Here is an 18,233-nt window from a genome sequence, read left to right on the forward strand (position 1 = left end):
GGGCCTATCTAAGACAATGGAGGCTCCATTTGTTGCTCAGGGCTCTGATGCTGTGTCTGCTTGTGTTTTTATCACTTCCTACTTTCAGCAACTTAGTTGTCAAAAAATTAGTTGGTAAATCTAATGTCTAACTGTTAGATGCTCTGCTGCAATAAAGTCAGGACCAATGTGTTTTGAAATGACTTACACAACTGGCTGTCTTTTAGTAGTTTTGAAAACCATAGACTTCTGTTTTCTTTTGCACACTAAATCTCTTTTTATGTTGCTGGATTTTCTAGATAGAAAAATCTTGATAGAAGGGTAGACAGAATAGATTTCATCCTACCAGAATATAAATGGTGAAATTCCTTGATGTTAATGGTTTATCTAGTTCCCTGACTCACCAGGTAAACCATTCAGACTAGATTATTTTAAGTTAGATTGCTGGTCTTTGTTGATTAGGATAATCATAAAATGATTTGACGATCAAAGCATCTTTTAAAATAGCTAGGACATACTGGTAGTAGCCATCGCTGATTTACAGAACCCTGGAGGTGACATAGAGTTATATTTAATAAACTGAATGTTTTATAATGATTTATTATTTCTCAAACTTAATTTCTTGAGGAAAAATATTTACTAATATTTATTTTAAAATTTATGTAAAACAGGAACCTCACATTTCTTGGGAATATAAAAATTAACCCACAAAAGGTAAGAATAATTTTATTTCATATCCTAAACCCCAAACGTCTTTCATCAGATTCCATCAGGCTTTAATGTAATCACTGGGTCCTAAAGAAAAGAAGGTAGTTCTTATGGAAAAATAAAGATATGGCTGATTGTTAAACTAAAACTGTATATACTTAATATTGTGGCTTGGAATGTCCATTATTGCAGCATGTAGAGAAAAACCACATATACCCAGTACTTTACAATGCCTCTCAGAAATACAAAAACTGTAAAAACTTAAAAATACAATCAAATACAATTGCAGATATTAATTAATATCAGGACACAGAGACAGAAGTGAGCTGGTGGGTGTTTTTGGGAGTTTAAATTTATCCAGATCAAAATCTATATTTTCTTATGGATTGAGATTCTGGTCAGATATACTGCGATAGTATATAATATTTAATATTTAATTTAAAATCTTACACTCAGGAACAATGTCTTACTTCAGTCCCTTTTGCAGGTAACTTCCTTATAGTTCAAAATTTTGTTATCAGCACAGAACAAGTCAGGGAAGTAAAGTAATTGTTATAGCTTTTATACTGGGTGCCCAGATGAGAATTGAAAGATTTTTTTGGACAAGAGCTTTAATGCAGTGGGGTAAAATTTGAGAAAAACTTCTCACTTCCTCATTGGTGCAAACAGTCTAACGATGATGAGGATCTTAAAATATTATATTGATCAGTTGCACAATATTGACAGAAATATAGGCTTTCATTGATAAATTTAACTGCAGAGACTAAATTTAAATGTTGCTACCAATTATGCTACTGGTCAATCTCCATATTATAAAGTGCAATCTTCATGAAGCTAGATGGATGATTGGATTGAGAAAGGGGAGGAATGAGAAACTGGAGATGGGACAGAGGGAGAGGTGAGGGAGTGCAAAGGTAGAAGCAGAGGGAGATTAAAGAAACAGGTGAAAGGAAGGCAACAAGTGTATAACTGAGGGAAAGGTCACAGGGTGAGAAGGATTGTTAAAAGGGAAAGGAAATGAGAGGATGGAAAGGGATGGTGATGAGATCAGGTGAGAGGCAAGGGACAGAAATTACATCACTGGGAGGGAGATCTTCATGGGGGATAAAGAGAGAAAGACTTTCAGGTGATAGCTACATTGGGGAGGAGCAATTAATCTGACAACCCAAACAAATGTTGCAAATAGAAGAGTACACAGTGAATCCATGATTGAATCTTTATGGTGGGAAGAGTCTACCGCAAGATCATTCCCATCAGATGAAATGTCATCACAGTTGTAATGTTGGAAAAAAGCTGAGGAGAGATAGAGGTTTGAGGATAGAGATGGAAGTGAGCTGGTGGGTGTTTGGGGAGTTTAAATTTATCCAGATCAAAATCTATATTTTCTTATGGATTGAGATTCTGGTCAGATATGCTACGATAGTATGTAATATTTAATATTTAATTTAAAATCTTACACTCAACAAATCAAGGAATAAAGGAATCTGAATGAATGTTGTCAGGATATGGTCAAAGCTTGGAAATGTAGCCAAACTTAAACCAGGCCTTTTTACACAAAGTCTGAAAATCCTACCTGTGCCCACCCCACCTCCCCTCTTTTGTCCATCTATCACTGCGCTGCTTTTCCCACCTATGTATTGGGCTTCTCCTTTTCATATCTTCAGTCCTGAAGAAGGGTCCTGACCCGAAATGTTGACCGCCTACTTTTCTCCACGGATGCTGCCTGGCCTGCTGAGTTCCTCCAGCAGCATAGTGTTTTTCATTGAGATTCCAGCTTGACACACTTTCACTTTGACAGAGTTCACTTTGATGCAGTAATTTTAATGCCACATGTGGTTCATGCTTGGACAGCTACTGATTTGTTTCCTATGCTTGGATCTGGATGAACAGCACCTGGTATCAGTTGAGCTGAAACCCATTCCAACCAAACATTGGGAAGACTGTAGTTTTTGCTTCAGTTCCAGCCACAAACTCCACTCTCTAGCTGTCAGCTGCATTTTTTTCCTCCAAAAACTATATGAAGATTTCAAACCAGATTGTTTGAAATGTTGGGAATCCTTTCTGAATCTGAACTGAGCTTCAGGCCATGTATTTGCTCCATCTCCCCACCTTAAAACTTGAACTCATCCAGAAATCTGTTGCCTGTACCTTAATTTGCACCTCCCTGTTCACCCACCATGACTGTACTTTGAACCTAGATTCTCAAGGTGGGAGATAATGCCTTGATATTAAACACGATATCCTTGTTTCAACCCCCTCTGTGGTTTCACACCTTTCTCTCCATGTAAATTCCACTTCTAGATTTCTGTAGTGTTTGAATTTTAGCCTCTCAGTCATTCCCTGACTTTAATCACTTCATCGGTGACCTTCATTTCTAGTTCTTTGGAAGTCAATCAGGGTCGAAGATGACTTGCTTCTTTGTCAGTCTTCTGGTTTATGAGGTGACTGATGAGGCCAATGGAGGACCTGCAGACTCTGTCACAAGTGGAGAAGGAGATGCTTGATCAGTGAGTGGATAGGTAATATGGGAAGAGGCACAAGTCCTTACACAGTTTTTGCTGGGCTTCCATGTGCTTCTGTTGAAGAAACTCAAGGTTCTCAGTTCTATCCAAAATGCTCTTACTCCTTCTCAGGCCAGGGATTGTTGTGAGTCAGTGATGATGTTACACTTTTTCAGGGAGGCTTTAACAACATTCTTGAATTATTCATTCTTTCCTGGTAATCTCTGACCATGATGGATATTGCAGTAGAGTGCCAGTTTCAGCAGTCTGGTGTTGGGTAGGCAAATGATATGGAATACCCATCAGAGCCAGCTGAGTGCAATTAGAGCATTAGTCTGGGGAAGTCAGCTGGGGCTAGTTTGCTTATCCTGACACTGGATTTGAAGGATTTTGTGGAGACAGCATTAGTGCCCCATTTCCAGTGTTTTGAGATACCTACTCTTCATTGCCCATATGTCAGAAATACATCGGAGGGCAGAGAACAGTGCTACCTGTAAGTCATGAGTTTTGTGTAGAATTTGAAGTCTTGATTTTGAAACAATCCTTTCCTTCAAAAGCCATATGCTGTACTGGTGCATTGGAAGTGCTGGTGAATTTCGTTATTGATGTCTGCCTTCCTGAGAGGTGGCTCCCCAGGGATGAAAAGTGATCCATATTTTCCAGGGTCATATCATGGAATTTATTGTTGAGGAGTACAGTTGTGCTTTGCGAGCAGGTTGGTAGTGGACCTATGTTTTGTGGATGTATGGTCTTCGGTGCCTGGATGCTCTCTGGAATGTCTTCCCTAAACTGTTGCTTTTCTCTCCTCCTCTAGAGGTACTATTTAAAACTTACCCGTTTGAATTTTTGGCTTCCTCTCGGTGTACATGCACCTGTCTACATCAATGGTGCTGAGGTCGAGAGGGTTGGGAGCTACAAGTTCCTGGGACTGAACATCACCAACAGCCTGTCCTGGTCAATCATGTAGATGCCACAACCAAGAAATCTCACCAGGGCCTCTACTTCCTCAGGAGGCTAAAGAAATTCAGTTTGTCCCCTTTGACACTCACCAACTTTTATCGATGCACCATAGAAAGCATCCTGTCTGGATGTATCACGGCTTGGTACGGCAACTGCTCTGCCCGGGACTGCAAGAAGCTGCAGAGAGTTGTGGACACAGCCCAGCGCACCACGGAAACCAGCCTCCCCTCCTTGGACTCTGTCTTTACCTCTCGCTGTCTTGGTGAAGCAGCCAGCATAATCAAAGACCCAACCCACCTGGGTCATTCTCTCGTCTCTCCTCTTCCATTCGGTAGAAGATACAGGAGCCTGATGGCACGTACCACCAGAGTTAAGGACAGCTTCTACCCCACTGTGATAAGACTATTGAACGGTTCCCTTATACGATGAGATGGACTATGACCTCACGATCTACCTTGTTGTGACCTTTCACCTTATTGCACTGCACTTTCTCTGTAGCTGTGACACTTTACTCTGTTCTGTTATTGTTTTTACCTGTACTACATCAATGCACTCTGTACTAACTCAATATATGCACTGTGTATTGTATTGACCTGTACGATCAGTATGCAAGACAAGTTTTTCGCTGTACCTCGGTACAAGTGACAATAATAAACTAATACCAATTTATGGAAATGTAGTACTGTTATAACAAAGAAGATGACAATTCAGATCAACACACTCAAAATGATGGAGGAGCTCAGCAGGTCAGGCAGCATTTATGGAGGGAAATAAACAGTTGACATTCCCGGTCGAGACCCTTCATCAGGACTGGAGGGAAATAAACAGTTGACGTTTCAGGTCCAGACCCTTCATCAGGACTGCTGGAGGGTCTTGACCTTAAACGTTGACTGTTTATTTCCCTCCATAGATGCTGCCTGACCTGCTGAGTTCCTCTAGTATTTTGTGCGTTGCTCCAGATTCCAGCATCTGCAGAATCTCTTGTGTGACAATTCAGATCATTGAGCTCTTATGTGGAAAAGTCCAATGTCCTATAATTCTTCTCTTTCCTCACAGTCTTTTACCTTTAACCACTTATTAAATTCTCTTTAGAAAGTCAAATTAATCGATATTCACCAAACTTACAGGCAGTGCATTCCAATCATATCAACCCAATGGGTAAAAGAGCTTTCCCTCACATCTATTTCCAATTATTTTAATTCTTGTCTTGGTGTCCAATTTTTTCCTTTGATACTCACTCGTTTTATGCAGTTCAGCATGTTTTACTGTTTTGGAACTGCAGACGACTCATTATCTTGTTGAATTTTTGGCGGCCCTATTTTGGGTTATTTTAATAAGCTCATTGTGCATATTTATTATGAAGATACATAAAACCCCTCAAGTTATTCGCAACTACAGTTTTTATAAGGTGAATTATATTACTTTTTAGCATTGTCTGAATAAATCTTTTTCTTTCCATTCTTTTATATTAATTTACTAAGAGATCGTTGGATCTACAGATTTTTTTTATATTTTATTGTTCTTTATGATTATCTATGCTATGATTGTTATCCTGATCTCTTTGTATTACATGTATAAATATCCGTATTAAGTTGAAAACTAATAAAAAGATTGAAGAAAGGAAGCATTGTCTGTGATTTCATACGTTGCAGTTTATTTTAATTACGCCTTTCTGAACGATGTTTAAAAGTCCATTGCTGTTTTTGAAAGCGCCACTGTGTTTACAGAAAATTGTTTCGCAAATCTTTATTCTGTATTTGCAAACAAAACCGCATGATGGCATAATTTGGGTCTCAATTATACCCTTCGCGTCACTAAATTGCTCCCAAGCGCTGCAGCTCACTGCAATTATGCAAATTACTTGGGAGTAGTTTGCAAACAGAAAAGTTTTGTAATTTGTTTTCAAAGTTATATTGCCCTTTAAAAAATATTGACGTGTTAAAAGCCGTATCCGAAATTGTTATATTGTGTGTGGCATTGTTAGCCTACTTAAAAAGTTGATGTCTTAGATCAAAGTTCATCATAGTATCATTGAAAGCTTGCAAGTTTTTGCGCGATTAATAAAACGCAAACAAAGTAGACTTCACTTGCGTCTCAAGGAAAACAACTGGAGACTAACTTCGGTTCCTTCCTTTTCACACGGCTTCCCCCCACTTCTCAAATCCCTTGCAAAACAAGCCTTTCGGTCGGAACACGACAGCCTGTGGCTGGTGCCTGCTGCTGTCAATCACTCCATTGCCAGTCAGCGGCCGGGCAGCGGAAGTAAGGGGAGGAGCGAGAAAATCGCTCCCACCTCCTGCCACCTCTGTTCCTTTCCCTTCCTTCGTCCCAGCTCGGACTCTGGGGAGTGGATCGCGGGCGGCGCAGGGCCGATGCTGGGACCTCAGTTACATCCCATGCGCTGATCGCTCCGAACTGTGCGGTAGCAGGTTTGCAGCTGGATACGTTTTCCCACCTCCCCCTCCCACCTCAACGAATGGACGGCGCCGCCTGCGGATAGCGAGCCAGGAAGGAGAACGAGAGGAGAGGAGAGGAGCACCGCCAGCAGCAGCAGCCATGGGTGAGGGCACGGGACCCGAGAGGAGGTGGTCCCGGGGCGCGAGGGGAGCTCCCGGGGACCGGCAGCGCGAGCCTGCCGCCGGGACAATGCTGGCCGTGGGCTCGAGCCGTGCTCGCGCAAGGTGATGCCTGACCTGCTTTCCCAGGTAATGGGAGCAGCAGCAGTCCCACCCCACGGTCCAGCCGCTGAATTATTCACTGCCTGATGCACCTCGCCCGCCGCTCTCCCAATAACTAATTCAACGGGATGGAACTCTGCCCTCCCACTTCTATTCCTGCTACTTTTCCAGCTTTTTTAAAAAAAACTCTGCTCCAGGACTTTCCCTCCCTCCCTCCCTCCCTCCCTCCCTCCCTCAGCGTTGGAGGTGTCGCCCAAACTCCTGAAGGAGGCGGCCGCAACGTTTGGACAAATAGTTTAAATGAAAACGGGGCGGTGGAGTCAGGCTGGGGGGAAGGGGAAAGGTTTGGCTTATCAGGGAGCGAAGTGGAAGGATTTCCGGTGGAATTTACTTACTTTGCTCATTAACTGTCTCGAATCTAACTTTTGTTTGACCTTCAGTTCATTTTTGTGTGCTGCAATAGTATTGGAGTTTCCCTGTTAATAATCTACTTCGCTAAGTAGTTGTAGGCAGCGCCACTGTTGAGTCATTGAAAAGGAGACTGGCCAAATAATTCCTTGTCCTGGTCGAACCATTTAATTCTAATGGCATGCCGATATCTGTACAACTCTAAATTTGCAATAAGCGTAAAGGTCCCAGCAAATGAATGGGTGGTTGTGGTTGGATGTGTAAAATTTTAATTGACTGCTTTTTAATATCACAGAGTTGTAGAGTAGGGAAACAGGCCCCCAACCCGTTATGCTCATGCCAGCCATCAGGTACCTGTCTAACACTAATCCCATTTTCCAGCACTCAGTCTGTAGCCTCAAAGTCAGGCTGTTTCAAGTGCTTATCTAAATATGTTTTAACGTTTTGAGAGTATCAAGTTCCACCAATTTCTCAGGAATATCATAGTAAGATCAGTTAAGGATAGATGATAGCCTGTCATCTTTGGGCAGAGAATGGAAACTAAGTAGAAAGGAGAAAAGTTGTGACTGGGAAGGTCAAAGCACTGGTGGATGGAGGGTTTTTATGTAGCTGCTGGAATAGGACTGGGTGTAAGGATGGCAGAATAGAAGTGAACTGATGAACAGTTAATTGAGAAGATTTAAGGCCACAAAATTGGAATTTGAAAGAATAGTAGCTTAAGGACAAGTGTGATTGGTGGAAGAAAGATGTATTCGTGATAATCACTAATAAAGTATTTGAAGGATTAGAGTTCCAGGCATATAACTTCCAATGTTTAGTAGCTCAACAGCTGGAGTTTCTCTCCAGAAAGCTGGAACAAAACTGAGTTTAAAAAAAAAGTGCACTCTACAACCCAAACTAACTTGAGTGGTGTGATGGAAATCTAGTTATGCAATGGTTGTTTCGATTTGATGTTCTGTTCATGGGTTTAATTGTTGAATGATGTTTGCTGTTACATTGTAGTCATCAGTTGTTTGTTTACGTGATCAGATCGATTGGCAGTCCTTCCATTTGAGAGTATTAATGAATATTAAGAGACAAAAACTAATGCACTTCAGAGCTGACTGATAGTACAGATTTTCAGAGTACTGATAGTCCTCTCTGCTTCACAGACATATTGTAGATGGATTGATGTGCGTCTTCAGTGTACCATAAAATGGTGTCTTATCTAATAGATTGCATTTTGGGTGGGAGTGTTTATGATGTGAGAACATTTTGCAAGAGATGCTTTTTTTCTTTCCTCTTCCCATTCTTGCTGGGGTATTGTACTTCTGTTTGACCCTGACAAATCTTACGAAGATTAAATACTTCAAATTGCTCTGGCACCCAAAAAAAGTGGGTAGTTCAATTTGATGTGCAAGTTGTTTCCATTTGTGTAGCAATTCCCTCAGTATTCGCAACTTTGATAGAAAGCAATACAAAATTAAGGGATACATGGTTGAAAGATGTCTTGCATATATTTCTTTAATTTAGAAGCATGATTTTTTTTCTTTGAAGTGTGAACAAACCATTCAGTGAAGACAAATCTGATTGTGTCTTCATCGTCTCTTTTGACATGTTAGCACAGTAGTTGTCAAATTACACCATTTCATATATTTTCTGTCTCTAATTGAGGGGCCAGTGTGTAAGTGTACTGTACAATAAATGGTTATATGTGGAAATATGGAATTCTAAAGTTTTTGTTTGATACTGAAAAGTAAGACCCCAAATGAAGTGGTACTGGCTTTGATTAAATGATAGGAAAAAAAACAGTAACATAGATTTTAATTCTCAGGATTATGAAGACTTGTATTTTCTCTGAATTCTTCTAGTATAGTTCTTTGACTTGTACTATCAGATTGGACAGAGCACATGTGCTTCAGATTCATTAGGCTTCAAGCTTTGCTCCAGAGATTTGTGTGTGCAATAATAGTTGATAGATTCTTCACTGTAAAACAGTGAGTGCCACACTGTAGTAAGTGATGTCTTTCAGATGAGACATTAATTCAAGGTCCTATTGTCTGTTGGATGTAAGATCATTAGTTCCCAGTGTCCAAGACTGTTTATTTCTTCACTGATGTGAAAAACTGATTTATGTGGCCATATATCACTTTTTGCAGGAGTTAGCAGACAAATTTAATTTTGTAACTTTCACACCTATGAAATCAAATGTAAATGTTACCCTAATGAAATTTAAATTGCTTTGATTTTTGATTGTTTGGAGTTTAAAATTTGATTATGAACTTCATTCTTCACAAATCTTTCCAACTATTGTGATCTGACTGTGCATCATACTTAATTAGTACTATTATTCTTGCTGATGCGTGTTTGTTTTTGCATATCTGCTTTGCTCTCTCAATTAGTAATCCTTTTACATTCAGTGACTAAAACCTGTGGTGAATTTTGTTGAAATAAATCTTATGACATTGATCTGTTTCTCAATCATCAAACCAAAACAGTTCACTAAGGTTTAGATTTTCTTGACTTGATTCAAATAGACTTGAAATGGATTAAATTTCTTTGATTCAACAATGGAAATTAAATTTCTTCCCACCCCTTTGGCTCTATCTTTTCTCTTGATTTAGTCTGTGATGTGTAAACCAGATTTTTTTAAACTATATCATGAAGCCTATTGTACTCAAGAAATGTTCATACTTGCCTTCGCATTGCTTTGCCTGCCTATGCCTGCTCTGTTGTTCCCCTCTGACCTGCTGCATATTGATACTATATTTCCTTTATACAGACTTCAAAGTGCTGGTTTGGCAAGTTTTAGTTGTCTTGTGTCTTGCACAATTGAGAGCTGCTTTTGCTTTGTCTGCTTGCGCATGTTGGCTGTTGTATGGGGCTCTTTTGAGACTGCACCTGGAATATTGTGGACAGGTCTGGTCTCCCTTCCCCAGAATGGATATACTTAGCGTTTTGATGATTCACCAGATTGATTCTGAGGCTGGGTGGGGTTTGTCCTTGAAGGAGAAGGTTAGCAGACTGGGCCTATGCTCTTTCAAGTTTAGAAGAATGAGAGGTAACCTCATCAAAACACAAAGTTGACAGGATAGATGCAGGGCTGATGTATCTCCTGGCAGGGGTGCCTTGAACTGGGAGTAAGTCTCAAAATAAAGGGTTGACTGTTCAGGATGGGGGTGTTTCTTCACCTGGAGGATAGTGAAACATTATCATCCTCAACCCAAGAGGCTTGTGGAGGTTTAATAATGCAGTATATGTGAGATTGAGATCCATAGAACTTTGGATGCTAAGGGAATCGATGGACATAGTATAAGGGCAGTTTAGTAGTACTGAGGTAAAAGGTCAGCCATAATCTCAAAAGCAAAGCCGGCGTGACAGGCTGAATGGTTTTCCTGTTTCTGTTTCTTTCTTTCTTTCTTTCATAATCTGCACCAATGCTTCCTTCTCTTTCTGGCAACCTATGGCTTTCTCTGATTTGGTTCCTCTGCTTTGTCTAATCTACACAATTTATTTTTGTGTGCATGACATTGCAGAGTGTTTTGTCCTACTTATCTCTAGTCCTTGGTGATCCTTGGCATAAATTAGAGTCCTCTTGGAGGATCTCAACCTGAGATGCCACCCAACCCTCTGCCTGCACAGATGCTGCCTGACCCATTGAGTTCCCCCAGCAGTTTGTTTTTTTACTCCAGATTCCAGCATCTGCCGTCTCTTGTGTCTCCATTCTTTTAAAACAAATACCTCACTTGCAGATGACTTATTTTCCCTTGTGTTCATTGGCTGTCTAAATTTCAACACACAAATGAGCTATTCTGCTTAGTTTATAGATTCTCCATAATACCTGCTGTCAAATGCCTTGGCTTTGGAGTTCCACTACCTGTGCCCCTGTTGTTTGCTGACCTCCTTACTCTCCGTGTTCCTTATTGGCATTCAAATCTTAGTTTAATAGAGCTGGGAGCATGCTTTTGAAGAATTGAGTTTGAAGGTTTTGAACAGTAACCTAAACTTGTTGTTTCTAAAATTCAGGTTTCTGTTCAAGAACAGACTGAAAATAAAATGTCTAAAGAGGTAGACTTGCAGTGCTATTCATTGCTTATGGTGGGACTTCCCAGAGCTTTACAGCCAAGAAGGATATTGAAGCGTACTCAGTGATATAATGTGGCTGCCATTTTGCATTTAAGAAATTCTCTCCCCCCACACAAAATTTATCTTTGATGCTAATTGAGGAAAGAAAATTGGCTAGGAGACTGGTGATAAACCCGCACCCCTTGCATGGAATGCATTGCCTCCATCAGAGGTACAGGGTCCTTTGTTTATCCTCTTGTCTGAAGGATTCCTAATGCTTGCTAAGATGGAGCGTTTATTTCGCATTTGTAACCCTACAATTATTGCAGTTTAAGCTGTAAAGCACAGCAGCTCTGATTCTTGTATCTTGATTTTTGAACTGACTTTTGAGTTCCATAAAGGCTTGGCTTTGTGCTGTTACTTCATTCGTGAATATGTTAAAATAAAATCTTGAAATTATATAAATGTAATTGGAACTTAAAGACATTAGATACAACATTTAAAAGAGCAAGTAAGTTGTTTAGCACATTCCTTGCTTATGATAGGAAAGAGTATTTGACAGCAATTTCTTTTCCAGTATAGTTGATCTGGGTTCCCTTTGAATTAAGTGGATTTTCACATGGCTTTAAAATACTTGATCATGGTTAAGTTTAGACACTCTTCCTGTTGATAAAATGTTAATTCTTAGAGGTACATTGGTCTAGTAGTTTGAGATCATTTTAATGAAGAAGCTCAACATCGAACTGAACCTCGTAAAACATGAAAGTGGTGAGAGATGTAATCCAGAGTTCCATTATTTTACAGAATACCTTAATGATGGTCTGCTTTGATGGAATAAAGGAAAGCTGTGACCAGGCATTTGGTTTAAATGTGCACAGTTGATCAGTTAACTGCAATGTTGGATGTCATGGCTATCATAAGAAGTTGGTTTCTTAACCCCAGTCTTTTGGATACATTTGAGATGGGAATGGGTATGGTAATGCTCACTCTCGCTTCATCATTTCTCATAGAATCAACAATGTGCATGTTGGTTCCCAGTGCAAAGATTAGGATTTTCTACCATCCTGAGCAAAGATTTGAAACATCAATTTTCTTGGTAGTCACAACAGAGAACTCGTCAAGAGATTAGGTGGTTTAAATTTGTCTTTTGATATTGGTGTTTTCCTGTACTGCGTAAGTTGCAGCTGTTTCCTCTGCAGGTGGGTTGAATTTACAATGTTGAAAGCAGGTGCCAATGAATTTTGCTTTTAGCTGTAGGTATTTTGTGTGAGCCCCAGAGTTGTCAATTACTGAACCAGCTCTTCTGTGTGATTGTGCTTTGGTTGAAGAGATGCAGCCTGTTACAAGAGTCCATCCAGGCTTTTTTATCTTCCAGTGAAATGAGGCAGAACGAGAACCAAATAAATTCTAGGGAGATTTTCAGCTGCTTTGGTTTTGTTGCTCACTGGAAATGTACATTTTCTTTGTTTGCAGTTTTTCAAAAAGTTTCAGTTGCATTTTTTTTAGAACTGAGTTTTATCATGAGAGTTAACTTAAGGAATGTCATCATGCACTCGGTTGTGGACTCTTGCTGTGGGAATGTCGTTTGCTTCCCAGCATGATGACCTGGATTTGATTTTGTGGTATTTCAAATGGCTGCTCTGCAACATAAGACCAAGTCATTGTTAAACTATTGGCCAGCTTGTTCACTGGCAAGAGGAGGTTGGATAGCTGAAGAGGTTTGTTTCCTCTTGTCTCCTTGAACCAGAATACATGAAACCACCAGACATCAGAATCCACTGGGTTCATAATTGACCAGCAGTTTGTATGAGGAATTGAATAATTTAAGTTGTGCACCATCTTTTCGCGGGAGGGAAAAAAAAACGCTGGCCTCAGTTTGGAGGTAGCAGATTGCCTGATTAGGGAAGCGATGGCTTTAGGTTCTACTCTGGGACTCTGAAGATATAGTTGAGGTTAACCTTGATGGTAATTTTTTTTTAATTCAGTTGGAGATAACTAGCATTTTAGATAGAAAGAACCTGGATTTACAGGGATAGTTTCATGACTTCTGGACATTAAGTGCTTAATGGCTAATAAAATACTGCATCAGTGAAGTGGAGCATGTTTGTGAAAAACTGGTGACTCTGGTACAAAGAAGCAGGCAATTTATCCTTGATTATTTTTTAACTTCTCAGCAAAATCATGTCTGATCTATGAATTAAACAGTCATTTTCCCTCTATCCTGTGTCCTTGGATCTGGGTCTGTTGTAAGATTGTAATTAGTCAAACTTAATTACATTTTGTGATACCAAGACAGTAGAAAGTGCAATGGAGCTGGTCCAGCAATTCCAATTGCAACAGTATCACTGTCAGAAAATCCTTATCAGCCATGTAAATACTTAAAAATCAGAGTGAGTGTTGTTATTGTTGGAAATTAATATGCACAGTTCAAAACCAAGGAAGGGGGAACTTTCCTGCTTTCTTTTGATAGTGCCAAGGAATCCTTTACACTTGCCTGAGAGGCCAAATGAGGCCTTGGTTCTGCACCTGGAGGAGCTCTTCCTGCAGTGCAAAACTGACCTTGGCAAGCGGGAGGCTTTTAAGTGAGATAAGGAGAGTTCAGGGCCAACATCTTCCTGTTAGAATGAAGGTCAAGGTGGGCAGGACTGTGGAATCCTGGCTGATGAGGTACACTGAGGCTGTGGTCAGGAAAAAGGAGGCATATGTCAGGTGTAGGCAGCTGCGATCAAGCGAATCCCTTGGAGTGTAAGGGATGCAGGAGTACACGTGAAGGAAATCGGGGGGCAAAAAAGAGACCTGAGATATCCTATCCTAGGCAGGTAAGATAAAGGAGAATTGTAAGAGAGTCTATATCTATATCAAGAGATAGAAAGATAACTGGAGAGAATAGGTCGTCTTAAGCATCAGTGTGGTCATCTATGTGTTGAAATATGGGAGATGAGTGAGGTCTTAAATGAATGTCTCGTAGGTATTTACTGTGAAGGTCATGGAACCTATGGACTTTAGGAAATAGAAAGGTGATATCCTGAAACATCTTGATATTATGAAAGGGGAGGTATTGGTGTGACCACGCGTCATCAGGGCCTGACCACGTGTATCCTCAGACATTGTGTGAAGCTAGGGAAGAAATTGCTGGGATCCTGGCAGAGATTTTTGTATCTTCCTTAAACATGGGTGAGGTACTGGCTAATGTGCCTTTATTTAAGATGGGGTGCAAGGACAAGCCAGGGAACTATAGGCCAGTGATCCAAACATCAGTGGTGGGGAAAGTTACTGGAGGGAATTTTGAGAGACTTGATCTATCTGCATATAGAAAGGCAAGGTGACCATATGAGAGGTTTATAAAATCATGAGGGGCATAGATAAGATGCAGGGTTTTGACCAGGAAAGTTGACAGTTTCTTTCCTCTCTCAGATGCTGCTTGACCCACTTTCTTCCAGCAGATTTTGTTGCATAGATAAGATGGATTGTTGCAGTCTTTTTTGCAGAGTAGGGGAGGCATTTTAAAAGATACTTGGACAGTTTCATGGATTGGAAAAGTTTAGAGCAATATTGGTTAAGTGCAGGCAAATGCTCGGGAAGGCATCTTGGTTGGCATGTTTGAGTTAGGTTGAAGGTCCAGTTTCCGTGCTGTATAACTCTATGACTCAGTGTGTTAGAAACTCGGGACTGGAGCTTGAAACCACAGCTTCTAACTGTGAAATGAGACTGGGCTTTTATCTCAAAAGCCATGCACTTGCATGTGATTGTTTTACAAGTTAGAAACATTAGACGTTTTGGGAAATTTAAGGAAAAAACCTTGAGCGATACATAAAGTGGAGAACATTGACAGATAAAAACTTGTACTTGCAGGGAAAAATAGTGTGGTGAAGTTTTCTCAATGTATTGTACATCAACAATGCAAGAGACCCATTGATGTTGAAGGAATGGTGAAGTATTTCCAAGTCATGATGTGTGACTTGGGAGGGGAAACTAAAGGTGGTGGTCCTATATACTTGCTGCCACTGACCATTTTACTGTTGGAGTTCATGTGTTTCGGAGGTGCTGTCAGAATAACTTTGCAAGTAACCAGTGAAATTTTGTGGACTTTATTCCAGGTGCTGAATTAAGAATGTTGTATGATTAATGTATTCTGTTCAATTATGTTAGGGACAATTTTTTTCCCCTTGGAACTTGTTTATTTTTGTTTCAACTTTGTTATGTGTAATGCTCAAGCATGAATAAAAAGAACAAAGACTGTGGACTCTGGTATCCAGAAACAAAGAACAAATGTCCAAAGTCTCAGAAGATTGGTTGTTTCTTGATTTATACTGGTGCAGTAAGGCAAAGACAGATTTGTGAGCATGCAATGAAGATCTAAGCGGAGTGCTATGCGTAACTAACTGTTAGGGTTGCAGACAGAAGGGGATATTCAACAAATGTATTTTGTTTCTTTACGCCAAGGGAGTGCACGAAGGATACAAATTTGGAAGGAATTGTTGGAATTACAAGGACATTTTCTAACAGCCGAAGCTATTTACACAAGCTTTCTATAGCTTTTAAAATTTACATCATTGAGACATTCGAGTTTGTAGCAATATCCAGAAACAGTTGATACAAAATTGTTTATTTAACAAATTTTCATAAATTTAAAGATAGACTCAATGAGCCATCAATGCAGCTTGTATGTGTGCTGTATCTGCAATGGAGAAAATATACCCACTTTCTCAGAGATCAAACCAAAAATAGTTAAGCCAAAAGAAATGAGGAGAAATAAGTAAAGTTTGATGTAAGATGTGAGTTTAGAGATGGAGGATGCTTCGTGGTTTGTTTTTCTTTGTTGGCTTGTCCTTCTTAAATTTTGTGAACCTAGATGTTGCTACATCATTGACGGATAAATCTAAAGTTGGAACAGCCATTAGTTATTACCTACAACTTGAAGGGAAAATTTAATTTAACTGTGACCTTCAAAGATTGTTACCATACATATTAGCAGACCAGCAAGATGAGGTAAAGGTTGAGTGTATCAGCTATAGATGAAAGTGCATTTTGTGCACTAGTGCAAGTTGCTCTTCTAAATTTGTCTTTTACAATCTTGAACCTGTGCTCTCTTGTTTGCTGACTGGCTTTTATGAAATTGTTTTGTTTGATGTATTTCATTTTTTTTGTATCTCCTTTTCCTCCTGAGGTGATGAGCCTTTACTTATCTAGTTCTGAGGAATGCATCTCAGTGCAAATGATCTGCTTAATCACTTTAGCCTTCTAATGATCATGGCAGCATCATCCATAGCTGTAGCCAGCAGTGCAACTATGGCCTAACTGGTACACTGTGCAGCTTCAATAAAATTTCTGGGTGATTTTAAACTGCAGTTGTCTTTGGTTGCACAGTTGCATGTCATTTTAACTCTCTTTCCCTCTCCCACACTGGCCTGTCTGTCCTATACCTTCTCCATTTATTACAGGAGGCCAAACACAAGTTGGAAGAGCAACATCTCATTCTGCTTGGGTAGCTTACAACCCCATGGTATGAACATTGAATTTTCCAATTTCAGTTAACCCACCTCTCTGGTGCTCTCCTCCCACACACATTCATCTATCCACCTTGGTCTATTCCTTAGTTCATCTTTCCCATCCCCTCCCTCCTATCCTTCCTTCCCACTGCCCCCACCCCTATTTAGTTCCACCTATTGTCTCCCAGCCTGTGTCATAGCCCTCCCTTGTACTGCTCTGTACTGGCAATCTTCTTTTCCCCTTCAGTCCTGATTCACGGTCTCAACTGAAGTGTCGGCGTACACCTTTCTTTTCCCTCCTTTGCTGCTGAGTTCGTCCAGCATTCTGTGTTTTTTTTGTTCTAGATTTCAGCGTCTGCTGTCCCTTTTTGTCTGGCATTCATCCTTTTGCTTTGCTTATGAGTGAACTGTGACCATAGTGACTGATATGAGAACTTCCATTCATTTCTTTCCTTGCCATGCTTTAACTTGCTTTTGGGATGTATTATGTATTTATACTCTTATTTCTTTGCATGGTAAACCAGTGGACTATCTGTCTCTGTCCTCTGAGTGAAACTGACCAGTTTCTATGTTTGAAACTTGGAATGTGCCAGTTAGCACTTTGCATTTCAATAATGACAGTGGGTTTAGAAATTTTGTTTGTAATTCATGCTAGTTCTGAGGAAGGGAGAAGATGAGTTTGTTTATTTCCTTTTATTGTACATGTCAGATGATTAATTTTTGGTTTTATTTAACTGTAAATTCTCACTATTGAAAGTGAATTGTGAATCTTGGTGAAGGGAGTAAGTGAATTTTATGCAAACACAATATGGAACTGCAGAAGAAATTTATGTATAGTTATATGTAGCTACTACAATGGTGAAAGATTTTTAGTGCAGTGAAAACTTCAATGACTGCAGTAAGGAGTTTACACTCGACAGCACAAACAATTGCACTGTTCAAGTTGATTGAAACACTTGCATGTGGTTAGCCACTGGTCCTTTGCTTTGTGGGGCTGGATGCAAATTCAGCTCATAATGAGAGAATCTGTGCTTGCACAAAGGACCACGTGTGAAATATGTTGTGGTGGACTCTCCTTATTCTGTTGGGTATGGAGTTAACACCTCTTATTTTGACACAAATTCATAACCTTTATCAGATTATAAAACAAATGATGTTGGTCGATTTTAAAAACCTGTTGTGTAGATCTATGTAAAATTAGTCATGCTAATGCAGGATAATGTCTGATACATGGCGGATGTCTTATCAGAAATCTACTTGCATCCCTAGAGCAGAAATGAAATTATTATCCATTGTCTTGAAGCTGCTTATAATTACTTGTATATTTTTCTGACCCATGGCCTTGGTTCATTTAATATGAAATTAATCTTGGTCATTGTACAACTTCGCATTTCAGTTTGCCCTTTATAAACCTCTTTGCCGCCTTGATTTTATTAAGAAATTTAGATTACTAAAGCTCATAAGCA

At 39.8% G+C, this 18,233-nt stretch overlaps 1 protein-coding gene across 2 annotated transcripts in view; it reads left to right on the forward strand.

The window, feature by feature from the left end:
• The first annotated feature begins 6,422 nt into the window (after positions 1–6,422).
• The window catches only part of cd2ap (CD2-associated protein), a 144,094-nt gene continuing 132,283 nt past the window's right edge, over positions 6,423–18,233 (forward strand). For both annotated transcript variants that reach the window (XM_052025172.1, XM_052025173.1), the window contains exon 1: positions 6,423–6,708. In XM_052025172.1, coding sequence (XP_051881132.1) covers positions 6,705–6,708 — 4 coding nt within the window. In that variant the 5' untranslated portion in view covers positions 6,423–6,704. The remainder of the gene's footprint in view (positions 6,709–18,233) is intronic.

The sequence above is a fragment of the Pristis pectinata genome, chromosome 10 (genome assembly GCF_009764475.1).
Source record: "Pristis pectinata isolate sPriPec2 chromosome 10, sPriPec2.1.pri, whole genome shotgun sequence".
Classification (NCBI taxonomy): domain Eukaryota; kingdom Metazoa; phylum Chordata; class Chondrichthyes; order Rhinopristiformes; family Pristidae; genus Pristis; species Pristis pectinata.